Source organism: Centropristis striata, chromosome 4 (assembly GCF_030273125.1).
Source record: "Centropristis striata isolate RG_2023a ecotype Rhode Island chromosome 4, C.striata_1.0, whole genome shotgun sequence".
NCBI lineage: Eukaryota > Metazoa > Chordata > Actinopteri > Perciformes > Serranidae > Centropristis > Centropristis striata.
In genome coordinates, this window is record NC_081520.1 from 6,466,078 (window position 1) to 6,479,454 (window position 13,377).

Sequence of the window (13,377 nt, forward strand, 5' to 3'; positions counted from 1 at the left end):
ATTAAAAGCATGTATTTTGGTCACTTTTTTAGGCGTTCCTCTAAATTCTGTAACAAGTCAGAAAACAGTGTTTGTACACGCTGATTGATGACGAGCCATAACTGAGATTTGTGGAGCGTGGCGTGACAGAGCTCTCCACAGTCCCGTGCCCACCTCAGCTCCACGGACTCCTTCACAATAAAATGATTCAAAACACATTTGTGAAGAATGTTGGCTAACCAGAAGCACAAAAACACGGATTCCAACCCGCTATTGAAGTGTGTGATTTGTGCTGGTGTGTGTGTGTCTTTTCCCAGATGTCTGTGTTTGTGATTTGGTACACCATCCTGATATTTAATTACAAGCTATCACAGATGTTCAGTTTGAGTCCTGTCTGCCTTTCTGATCGAAGAGGGGATCTGTTTGAATGGTTTGCAGTGTTTCTTTAACATATGGGACCTGTTCTTCAAGATTTGGTTGTCACTGGAGGCTCCTATTCTTTTCTTATAGTGTAGGGCTGCAACTAACAATTATTTTCATTATTGAGCCTCTTCTCGTTGGCTTTTAACACCACGTAGAGTGTTGATTTTATGTTGATTTTATGATTTTTTGTTTTTATTGTATTCATGCATATTTTATTTTGTGCGGGCAGTACATTTTACATTTTATTTTATTTATTTTTATCCCATTTTTAATTGATTTTATCTTATTGCATCTTACTGTTCTATTGTTTACTACATCTCTTTGTATTGTGTTATGTATTTATTGTTTGTGCAGCACTTTGGAAACCTTGTGTTTGCTAAAATTGTGCTCTATAAGTAAAGGGGATTGGATTGGATTAATCTGTCGATTATTTGAACGATTAATCGATTAGTTGTTTGGTCAATAAAATGTTGAAAAGTATCAATCAGTGTTTCAAGATGACATCATCAAATCTCTTGTTTTGTCCACAAACCAAAGAGATATTCAGTTTATTGTCATAAAGGAACAAAGAAACCAGAAATATTCACATTGAAGAAGCTGAAATCAGAGAATTTGGACTTTTGTCTTTAAAATATACTGCTCAAACCAATTATTCGATTATCAAAATAGTTGACGATTGATTTAATAATCGATTATTGTTTGATTAATTGAATAATTGTTGCAGCTCTACTTCTTTGTGGTTTATAAACGTGTAAATGTTTTTATGTTAAATCTCGATCTGAAAAGAATGTTAAGCTCTCAGCTAAATGTAGTGAAGTACAAATTACAATATTTGCCTCTAAAATGTTGTGGAGTAGAAGTATAAAGTGACATATATGGAAATTAGAGCTGCAACTAACGATTAATTTCATTATCGATTAGTTGTTTGGTCAATAAAATGTTGAAAAATATCAATCAGTGTTTCCCAAAACCACAAGATGATCCTCAAATCTCTTGTTTTGTCCACAAACCAAAGAGATATTCAGTTTATTGTCATAAAGGAACAAAGAAACCAGAAATATTCACATTGAAGAAGCTGAAATCAGAGAATTTAATCAATAATCGATTATTGTTCGATTAATCGAATAATTGTTGCAGCTCTATTATAGTGGGAATGATTTCAGACCTTTTGTCTATCTGTCAGCGACACATTTGATCAGTAACGTAGTTTAAATAGTTCTTTGAGCTCACTGGCTCACTCATTTCTTAGTTCATATCTATAGGTATTGTGTTATAACATCTTTCTCCTTTCCTGCTGCTTCCTGTCTGATCAAAGACCTCCCTTCCTGGCTATTGAATTTCATTTTCTTTTATTCTCGATTCAAAGTTTGTCACAAAAGGTGGAAAAACATTACAGCCCAGACTCTGAATAATCACCATTTGTCTCCTGTTTGTGTGTTCTGTGCAGACGTTCACGGCGTGGTGTAACTCCCACCTGCGGAAGTCCGGCACGCAGATCGACAACATCGAGGAGGACTTCAGGGATGGACTCAAACTCATGCTGCTGCTGGAGGTCATCTCAGGTAAGTCACCCGCACGCCCTCACCACTGCAGGAGCATTAGCCTCAGTAGGAAGGTTTTAATTTAACTGTAATGATATCTGATGTTTCACACAAAAGCCGCAGGGAGAGCCGTCCAGCCCACTACACACACACACACACACACACACAGAGTCACTCAGTAGTGCAGTGGTCTCATTTTCAAAGCTGTCAATCAGTGAAAAATATTTTCAGATGTTAAAGATGCACAACATCTCTGTCTGCTGCAGGGCGTGGTCGCTCCCAGATTCCAAACCTCAGTGCGGATCAGAGGAAACACCCTGCAGCAGATCTGTCACAGTGTGACAGATCTGCTGCAGGTCGGAGCAGGATTAGGGCGAAAAATCGTATTCATCAGTATGTTATGGAAAAGTGGAATTAGAATCTGCAGGACGCTACCAAATTTTAAAACATAGTTTATTTGTTTAACTTTAAATTAAAAAAATTCAGCGTGGACTTTCTTCTTTTCAGATGGAAAACAAATAAAAAATCTAAATGTAAGAAAAAAATATGGTAAATAAATGTGTTTTTTTTTAAATGTATACATCTAATTATATAATTAAAATCAATTAGATCAAAATAATAATCAATATATAATAAGAATAAATTGGACAAAAATAGATGGATAGAAAAAAATAAATATATATATATATATATATTTTTTTTATTTTTTTTTCTATCCTATTTTTGTCCAATTTATTCTTATTATATATTGAATATGTATTATTATTATTATTATTATTTTTGTATCCAGTATGTTAGAGTCCAGTGCCACAACCTTCTTAAATGAGTTTAAAAAAAGTGATATAGAAATATGTTTAAATTTTAATAAAATAATATACAAATAATCAAAATAAATTATTATATATATAATAAATTGGACTCAATATATTAGAGTGCAGCATGAAAACCTACTGAAATTTGTAAAATAAAAAATGTATGTATAAATTCAAATAAATAATTTATAGATAAAACAAATAAATTGGATCCAATATGAGGCACCACAACCTACTGAAATGTGTTAAATGTGTTTAAAAAAAGTGTGATATATATATATAAATACATATGTTTACATTTGAATAAATAATTAAAATAAATTGGACAACTGAAAAGGAAACTGTGAACAAGAAAAACAAGAGCATCTTTATGAAACAGAATGCTGTTTCTGAAACCTGTTGTGGCAGGAATCTGTTCCTGTTGTTATAGTAACTGACCATATAAACTTGTGCACTGCAAAAAAGCCAACTTGTATTTTTTGGCCTAAAACAGTGATTAAATTTGGTAAAACATAAATTACTGACATTTAGGCCAATAATGTAAGTTAGCACAACAAAGGAAGCCAGTTGTCTGCTCAAAAACAAGTTTGTGAGTTGTTGTTACTGATATCTTTAAGTTGGGGTTCAAAACAAGGGACAATAGTTCTGCTAACTCTTATTTCTTTGTTGTGAAATTCGGTCATTAGCGAAAGCTAGCGGCTAACTGATGCTAGCGGCTAGCTAATGCTAGCGGCTAACTGATGCTAGCGGCACTGCTTGTTACAGCTACAAGAGTAGCCATTAGCGTATCAATGCTAACTCAAAATTGTGGTCACAACATTAGCTGACATTTCATAGCGGCGTTACAGTCGTGCCAGAGAAATTCAGAGTTAAGCAAACTCAAAAACAAAACTTTTAAAATTAACTTTTAAAAGTATTTAGTTTAATTGTCCAACTTAAAATTTTATCGAAGTTTGTTGCCTTGAAATTTTGAGTTCACCCAACATTTCTTTTTTTGCAGTGTAAGCGACTGTGACATCCTCCTGTAACTGTAACTGTCCTGACTGAGTTCTGCTGAGCCTGTGGAAACACTCACTCACGTTCTGTTTGTTCCTGTGTTTGCGTGCGTTTGTGTGTGTTTTCCTGCAGGCGAGCGGTTACCTAAGCCCGAGCGAGGCAAGATGAGGGTCCACAAGATCAACAACGTTAACAAAGCCCTGGACTTCATCGCCAGCAAAGGAGTCAAACTGGTCTCTATCGGAGCAGAGGGTACGAGCCACTCATGCACGCACATACAAACAGACCTGACAGTGGAAACTACAACTCATTCATCCACTCCAGTCCCTAAAAAAACATCTGAGCTCTTGACAAAAAGTTTCCATTCTTGTTAAATGACCTCTGACATGGATCCCTGAACAGAACCAGAGCAGGCACGTCTGATGGAGATGTCTCTTAATATCTGCTGCTGTCTACTTTTTGTTTTTTTATCTTTTCCATAATGAGGCTAAAGTAATAATTTGCTCAAATATAGTGCATTTAGCAGAGCAATTTAATATTCAGCACAGCAGAGCAGCTCTGCTTTAACCACACAGGGTCCACTGGGATATATTTGGTATATTTTAGTGAGCTGTGGAACAACACCCCACCCCCCCACCCCACCCACAAAAAATTGGAACATTTTGGAAAAACAAAGATTGCAATGATTTGCAAATCTTTTGTGACTTACAGCTCGGATTTCAAACTATTTGGAACGCTGTGTAACATGTAAATAAAAATACTGAGTATCAGTTTGGACACTGAATATATGTCACAAAGGATTAGCAAATTATTGAAATTAAGTCTCAATTCTTCTGGAATATGTTCTACAATCTAATGCTCAAACTGGGAAACTTTTGTATCTTGGAAATGTGTACAAACTATATAAAAACTACCTTTTTTCATAGTGTTCCAACTTCTTTTGTTTGTTCCAACTTCTTTAGTTTGTATTTAGAATAATGTCTGTACATGTGCAGATGTGATTTTATTTAAAGATGGATGGATGGATAGATAGATCCTTTATTAATCCTTTACACCGATGTCCGGTTCTTATTTTCTCATGTCCGCGGACATATTGCTAAAACTTTTAATAGTGGTAGAGGATGAAACTCAAAAAACACATTATGGTTGCAGCTTTTAGTGTAATAGAAAGTAATAAACAAGGCAACTAAAAACACAAAAAAGTCCTCGCCTATACACAGCTGCATGTAACAGACGGCTTTGGCGCCATGACAATATATGTGACACACAATATATATTATAGACCATAACTACCTTTAGGTTATAGCTCACCTAAATGTCCAAACTTTTTGAGTATTTGATGTTGATGCTCTTTTATGTTACATATTTCAGGTTTAACAGAACTTCAACTTTTTCTAAAGTGCTTGATTCAATTTGCACATCAGACAGAAGCTGAGACAGCAGTGAACACCTTCCTCTGTCCTGCTGAATGAGGACTGAGGTGCATGGCAGTTAGATCACACTGGTGTGTGTGTGTGTGTGTGTGTGTGTGTGTGTGTGTGTGTGTGTGTGTGTGTGTGTGTGTGTGTGTGTGTGTGTGTGTGTGTGTGTGTGTGTGTGTGTGTGTGTGTGTGTGTGTGTGTGTGTGTGTGTGTGTGTGTGTGTGTGTGTGTGTGTGTGTGTGTGTGTGTGTGTGTGTGTGTGTGTGTGTGTGTGTGTGTGTGTGTGTGTGTGTGTGTGTGTGTGTGTGTGTGTGTGTGTGTGTACCAGCTGTCTATGACCTTTCTCCTACTTTATCAGGACAAACGTGACATTCCTGCCACATGACACTGCTAACTGATGATCATTGAACTCAAAGTTGGCCAAAATACTGCACAAGCGCCCACACACACACACACTTTCTGGCTCCCTTTAAAGGTCATCTACTGGAAACCAGCAGAGAGAAAAATGCAGACCCACTAAGGGATGTTGGAGTGGAGATGAGAGAGGACGCCGTCCTACAGAAACATTCTGGTCCTCAGGCCTCCGTGTGACCTTCAGGGACTTCAGTCTTCAGCCTCTCTGTGATCAGTTCGAGTACAGTTAGAGGACACACAGTAGACAAACTGCTGAGTCACAGAACAAAAAGAGTTCAGCTTTTATTATAACTTAGGAAAATGTAGTGCGATAAGTTTCGCAGTAAATATTTAAAATGTGACACACAGATTCTCCAGCATGAGTAGAAGTGAATCCAGCAGAACAGAGTTATAACAGTGACTACATATACTGAGCAAGGTTTTAAAATAAACACATGGCAACAAAAATAGAAATTGTCCTTCTCTCGCCAAACGCTGTAGTTCTGCAGCGACATTTAGCAGAATGAAGCATGCTCAAGACTGGAGTGATTATTAACATTTATGTGGATATCATCATTAACTGTGCAGGTGTTGAAGTGGAGTTATCACTCCGCTCTGCATTTACAACTCACCTTCCAGAGTGACAGTGTGAGAAGCTCCAGCAGCATCTTCTCTCCTGGTAGTTTGGACTAGTGGTCGACCGATAGAGGGTTTTTAATGCCTATACAGATTATTTTAACATCATTTTTAACCGATCACAGATATGTGCTGCCGATTTTTTTGGGGCCGATTCTTGAAGCCGATATTGCCTTTTCTCCCTCCATTTACATGATAAAAATGACACAATGATAACAAATGTTACACAAGTCTCAATTTAAACAAAACAAGAAACATTTATTAACGAAACAAACAAAACATATTAACAGTTGGATAGTAAACAACGTGTATGTTGTTCTAGGCCTGGAGGTGGTGGCGCCTCAGATGATCCACATATTTGATGAGTTTTTCTTTTTTCTGGTATCAGCAGCAGCTCACCAGAGAATGGAGATGTTGCACCGAGCCTTGGCTGCTGTTGGCTCAGTGAAATGGGATAATTGATCGATGAAAGCACGCAAATATCGGCCTGATATATTGGCCGGCCGGCCGATATATCGGTCGACCTCTAGTTTGGACGTCAGTAAGATGGCAGCAGGGTTCACAGTAACATACTGCCACTGACATCGTCCTCTCACCTTTCAGTAAAATATTACTACAATTTAAAAGATATATTAATAATAATAATATTACTACAATTTAAAAGATATTTAAAATTAACAATAAAAACAAAAATGCTCAAAACTTTTTTTGATAACAGTACTTCGTGTAAACATCAATTAAAAATAGACTAAATACAATTTATACAGTTTTGGCTCGGCCTTTCACGATAATAACAATATCACTTATCGTATGATATATGGACACAAGCAGGATTATAGTGCCTGACCTCGATATCAGCTGTTTTCTAATAATGTCAGCAACATGATGTTTGACAAACAGCAGGTTATACACATTTATTATAAGACCTGGGAGCATGTTTTAAGCCCAATGAACAGAAATAGAAACATCATTTATTCTGTTCTTTTATTTATTGAGGGTATTTTAATACTTTTCACATTCATGTGTGAATATTCTGAAGTATTAAAAGTCTATTGCTCTTTGAAAAGGGTGTACTTGCATTATAATTCTGTTATATTATCGTTATATCAGCGGCATACATACATCAGTCTTGAAATTACAGTTATATTGTTTATTGCAGTAATTTCCGGGACAATACATCGCCTAACAAAAATAGTTTTTTTTACTTTGCATCCTTACTTTCTGTTAGAAAACACAGTGGAACATTCTGGAAAGCAAACAGTTCAGAAGAAAACACTGAGTAAACAGACATTATTTGAAAAGGAAATGTCAACAGACTAAGGAGGAGCGTTGCCCTGGCTGCTGTCCAGTTTATAAAAACTGAAGGAATAAAAATCTAATTTAAATAATTTAAAAACCAATATTTTGTCAGAATCAGAAATTTTTGTATTGCCATTATACTCTGCCACAATGAAACTGTGGATAGCTTCTCTACATGCACATATAAAAACTCATTTTTATGCAGGAAACATGCACTTGCACTCCTATTCAATCCCTGGTGTGATTTATTGATTTACCATCATTAGTTTCCATGATTAGGACAAAATTTTCTTTTTTCGGTACGAAAACGTTGTTTTTGACATAAGCAATTATAACTTTTGAGGAGATATAGTGGGAAACTCATTTTTATGCAGAAAACATGCAATTGCACTCCTATTCAACCCCTGGTGTGATTTTTTGATTTACCTTCATTAGTTTTGGACAAAATGTCGTTTTCTCGGCGAGAAAACCCTGTTTTGGACATTAGCAGTTATGTTTTAAATGGATAGAGTTGGAAACTAATTTCTATGCAGGAAACATGCAATTGCACTCCTATTCAATCCCTGGTGTGATTTATTGATTTACCATCATTAGTTACTATGATTAGGATAAAATGTTTCTAAGAAGAAATGTAAAAGACAAATACAAGCAGGAAAAGGCAAAATAGCAGTATAACAATTTATTCTTGATTATGTACATATATTTGCAGGATATTTACGGGGGTTAGTTGTTAAAAGTTCATTTTTAAATCAACAAAATAACTTTAAAATCAATATTTTGTGTCACACTTGATTTCTTTAATAAGTAGACATGTAACAAGGTGGAAGAACCACTTCAGGTTGATTTAATTCCTGTTTTTAGGGTTGTTTTCACAATAACAACATACTTCCTGTACATTATCACAGACATTACTAAACATACAGAGTGTTGATAGAGTGAAAGTGATGTGACAGAGAGATTGAGTGATAAAGATGAAGCAGGTGAAAGTATGAACGCAGGTTTGAACTATGAGTGGAATGTGAGCCTTACATGACTTCCTGTCCTGTTCTCTCTGTGTGTGTGTGTGTGTGTGTGTGTGTGTGTCTTTGTGTGTCTGTGTGTGTGTGTGTTCATTAACCTGCCACATATCTGCAGCTCGTGGTGGGAACACTGAGATATAGACATCCGACAGTTTCTGTGTAAATATTTTCACTGCTCAATAAATGAGTTCATGTCATTCAGATGATTTCTTTACACTAAACACTGTTGTCGCTGCACACACACAACATGAATGTGTTAAATAGCAATACGTGTTCACAGTTTACTGTATTTTACATCTTACAAGGTTGAATTAATTCTCTGAAAGGAGTCATTGTTAAAGCATCTCACTTGACAGGAAAACTGGAGGCTGTGGGACGTTAAGTGCAGTGTGTGTGGGTGTGTTGGCGTTATTAAATGTAAGAGCAGATGTAAGGTTGTAAAAACAGCAGTGATGGACAGGGTTTATGGTCAACACTAGATTTGGTACAATGTGCTGATTGAGACTTTTTTTTTCCTGCAGAAATCGTGGATGGAAACGCCAAGATGACCCTGGGAATGATCTGGACCATCATCCTCCGCTTCGCCATCCAGGACATCTCTGTAGAAGGTACGGCAGCTTCCTGTGCATACACACACACACACACACACACACAGACACACACACAGGGTTGCGCACTGATAGAATACAGTCAAGACAAAACAGTTCAACAACAATGTGGAAAACAGCTGTGGAATGACTTATGTCTTGTATTGATGCGTATGAATGCTGATTTCCAATAAAAAATATTATTTAAAAAATAAACAAATTAATGTGCAGTATTTCTTAAACTGAAAATTAATTGATTATTATATTAATTATTCAATTTTTGTATATTTTTTCTCCATAATAAACAGAAGCATTGTGCAAACAAAGTGGCTTTTAAAGGGTTAACATTCTGGGATTTAATTTATATTTGGTAGTTATGATCAGGACCGAGATTTGTTGAAATATTTAATCCAATGAAAGTGGAATTTAATATTATTTACTAATTATTAGATCATTTTGTTCAATTATTTTTCCTGCTTTGCGTTGAAAACTTTTGTAAACATCACTCGTTGTTTAGGACTCGACCGGCTATTTGTGAGACTTTTTATAGCCACTTTTTCAGCTTATTAAACAAGTAAATAAACATTAAAAAAAACAGATCCTTTTTTTTTATTATCTGCTCTGGCTTTTTCAAAATATTTGCACATACACATGTATATTTTTAATTTGGAAAACTTTAATTTTTTTTAGGGGAGACCCCATATCTGGCACCCAATATGATCCACTAAGTCTTTCACAAACTAAGGGGAACCTCTGGTCTGCATGAAAAATAGTCCGTCTTTAACCCTTTATCGGGCGAAGAACCGTATTTGGTAACTTCAGTGGATATCAAAATGGTCCCCATGTCTCTCTGTTTGGTCGTAGAACCACATGGATTTCTTCCAGCTGATCAGCAAAGATCAGGCTACGATACAGACCGTGATACCATGACATCTGACCAATCAGTATGATAATAATATGATAATATTAACTTTATTGACATGTAAAAATGAAAAATTTAGAAAAAAGATCTGCAAAAAAACAGTCATGTTATTCTTCAATGACTTACGGGAGGTAATATTTCGAGAAAAAAGTTGCAAATTTACTAAATTAAAGTGACAAATCTACAAGAAAAAAAGTTGCAGATTTAAGAGATTTAAAGTGGCAAATCTGCGCGAAAAAGTAGCAGATTTACAAGAAAAAAAGTGAAAAAAAAAAAAAAAATTCACCACTTTAAATCTCATAAATCTGCACATCTTTTTCTTGCAGATTTGCCACTTAAATCCGGTAAATTTTGTTCTCTAAATATTACCCCCTTCCCCCTGGTCCGTATGTTTGTTTTTTTTTACACATTCTGGCAGTATGTAATATCCTCCAATATTCTCTTGGGTTGAAATTTGGAATATGCAAGTATTTCAATGAGTGCCCTATTAAGGGTTAAACATTTGTTTTGTCAGTCCAAAAACAAAGAGATTCATTTTAACATGATATAAAATGCAGTGATATAAAAAGCGCTGCGTTCAGTCTCTTGATGATGTTGAGCATCAGTCCTCAGTACGAGCTGTAATCACTCTGCGGTGGCTAATTAAAACCGTCTGTGCTGCATTAACTCTGGTGGGTGTGGGCCACTGTGAGGACTGTTGACTCATATTTCTTCTCCATATTAGCGCCTGATGGTTTCTGATGTTTGTTCAGGCTCACGCAGTAAACAAAAACATCCTCATACTTTCAGGACTGAAGCAGTTTATATTTAGCATTTTTCTCTCTGCTGGAGCTAAAACAAGATTCAGACATTTCTGCACTGTGTACTAATGCACACCTCCTTTTCTTCTTCTTCTTCTCCTCCTCCTCCTCCTGCTACTGCTCCTCTTTTCTCCTCCTCCTTCTTGTCCTCTCTGCAGAGACCTCTGCCAAGGAGGGTCTTCTCTTGTGGTGCCAGAGGAAGACCGCTCCCTACAAGAATGTCAATGTGCAGAACTTCCACATTAGGTAACACACACACACACACACACACACACATACACTCTCACATTACAAAGTAATGACTGATCTTGCTTCTTTAAGGGTCATTAGTGTTCTTGAATGAAAGCTGCCAACAGTCAATAGTTTTGTCAAATCAATTTTATTTATATAGCCCAAAATCACAAATCACAGATTTGCCTCAAAGGGCTTCACAGACTGGACATGGTCTCCTCAAAAGAACATTTTAACAGGGGAAAAAGAAGAAAAAACCTCCGGGAGAGACAGAGGAGGGATCCATCTCCCGCCTTTTGTGCCTGTTCACACTGTACACAGCAGACTTTAAATACAACTCTGAGTCCTGCCACATCCAGAAGTACTCGTGTATCAGGAATGGACAGGAATCAGAATATAGGGATAAAAGCCTTCAGTGACTGGAGTCACAAATGATAATAATCAAAGTGTTTTTATTGATTTTCATATTCAAACATCAAACATCCCATTCAAGACAAAATAGTAGGATTCAAAATATACATCACAATACAGGTCTAAACTACAGACAAAACGGTAACAAGAGAGATCCTACTAATACCAGACATCAGACATACCCCCCACCCGCGTGGTCCAGACACTCTCGGGCTAAAAATAAATAGATAAATAAAAATGACAATAACAATAATAATAATATTCATTCAAAAAAATAAACAATAATAATTAAAAAAAGTATAATAATAATAATAATAATAATAATAGTAATAATAAAAAGAAATAAATAAAATAAAAGAATAAAATAAAATAAAATAAAATAAAATAAAATAAATACAAAAAAATAAAGACTGGAGTCACAAAAACTAAGGAAATGATCAGAGATTTCTGCAGGTTCAAGCCCCCCTTCAGCCAGTGAATACCTGTGGGGTGGACATGGAGGTGGTGCCAAGTTCTAAGTATCTAGGTGTATACCTGGATAATAAGTTGGACTGGTCCCTAAACACAGATGCTCTCTACAAAAAGGGGCAGAGCCGCCTCTTTTTCTTCTTGAAGCTCAGATCTCTGGACATCTGTAGTAAGATGCTGCAGATGTTTTATCAGTCTGTGGTGGTAGTGTGTTGTTTTATGCTGCAGTCTGCTGGGGAGGCAGCATCACACACAGAGATGAAGGCGGTTGGACAGACTGGTCTAAAGAGCTGGTTCTGTGGTTGGAGCCAGGTTGGACACACTGGAGGAGGTGGTGGAGAGATGACCTGTCAACATGTTCTAGTCCATCCTGAAATACCCAGATCATCTGCTACACAAAACCTTTATGGACCAAAAAAACAGCAGTGGACGGCTCCTCTCTCTCTGTTGCAGGACGAAGAGATACAAAAGATCCTTCTCTCCTACAGCCATCAGGCTGTCTCATTCTAACAGAGATTCTACCAGACTAACTGAATTTATCCGCGGGGATAAATAAAGTGATTTTGAATTTGAATTTAACACATTTAAAGACCAAATCATTCTCTGAAAAGAATAGATATTTGGCATCCAGTTCTTGATCTTTAAGTTTCAACATTTTTTAAAGATCTTTTTGGTTCTCATGGGACAGTAAGTCTCCAATAAAACCCTGATAAAACAGTGTTAATGATCATCTGTTATCTGCAAGAAACTTTCATGATACCAGAGCTCATATTGTGTCCAATAAACCAATAAACCCTCATAACCCCAAAACCTGCACACGGTTCACAAGTAAAACATATTTTCTTTAAACAAATCACCAAAAGGACGAAGAAACAAACTGTAAAAACATGAATTATCTTTGGATTTTCACATTCTGGGCAGTCCTTTTAACAACTAATGTATGACAAACGCCTCCATCACGAAACAAAAAAACAAATAAAAGCTTAAAATAACAATCTTTAAATCAAAATCACTATTGTATCATTAGAGTGGCTGTACACCGAATCCAGAGCATATTGATTGGCTGCACATGGCTCTGAACATGGTGAGAGCCAAGAAATTCCCCTTGTGATTTTTCCTTTTTTATTGCATTATAACTGTGTTATTCTGCACAACAGATATTTTGTAGTTCATCCTACTTGTAGCCATGATGGTGCTGTTACCATAGAGCTGCAGGATTTCTAGATTATATAGTGAAAAACAAGGTCACAGTGAGTAAAAAGCAACAGGAGGAAAACGCCCTGGAAAGGCTCAGCGGGTGAAACACACCTCAGTTATCTTGGAGCAGCATTATCTCACATAGTGGTTTATGAGTCGATACTTTTGGGGTTTTGTTTGTATGTATTGATAGATACAGCATCAGCTAATACTGTTAAATGCTGAATGAAAGCACAGTGCTG

The 13,377-nt window shown here is 36.3% G+C and overlaps 1 protein-coding gene across 6 annotated transcripts in view; it reads left to right on the plus strand.

Annotated features, from left to right (window-relative positions):
• The window catches only part of actn4 (actinin, alpha 4), a 99,701-nt gene that overhangs the window by 53,520 nt on the left and 32,804 nt on the right, over nucleotides 1–13,377 (plus strand). For all 6 annotated transcript variants that reach the window (XM_059330829.1, XM_059330827.1, XM_059330825.1 and 3 more), the window contains exons 2-5: nucleotides 1,850–1,964; nucleotides 3,884–4,003; nucleotides 9,041–9,127; nucleotides 10,987–11,074. In XM_059330829.1, coding sequence (XP_059186812.1) covers nucleotides 1,850–1,964; nucleotides 3,884–4,003; nucleotides 9,041–9,127; nucleotides 10,987–11,074 — 410 coding nt within the window. The remainder of the gene's footprint in view (nucleotides 1–1,849; nucleotides 1,965–3,883; nucleotides 4,004–9,040; nucleotides 9,128–10,986; nucleotides 11,075–13,377) is intronic.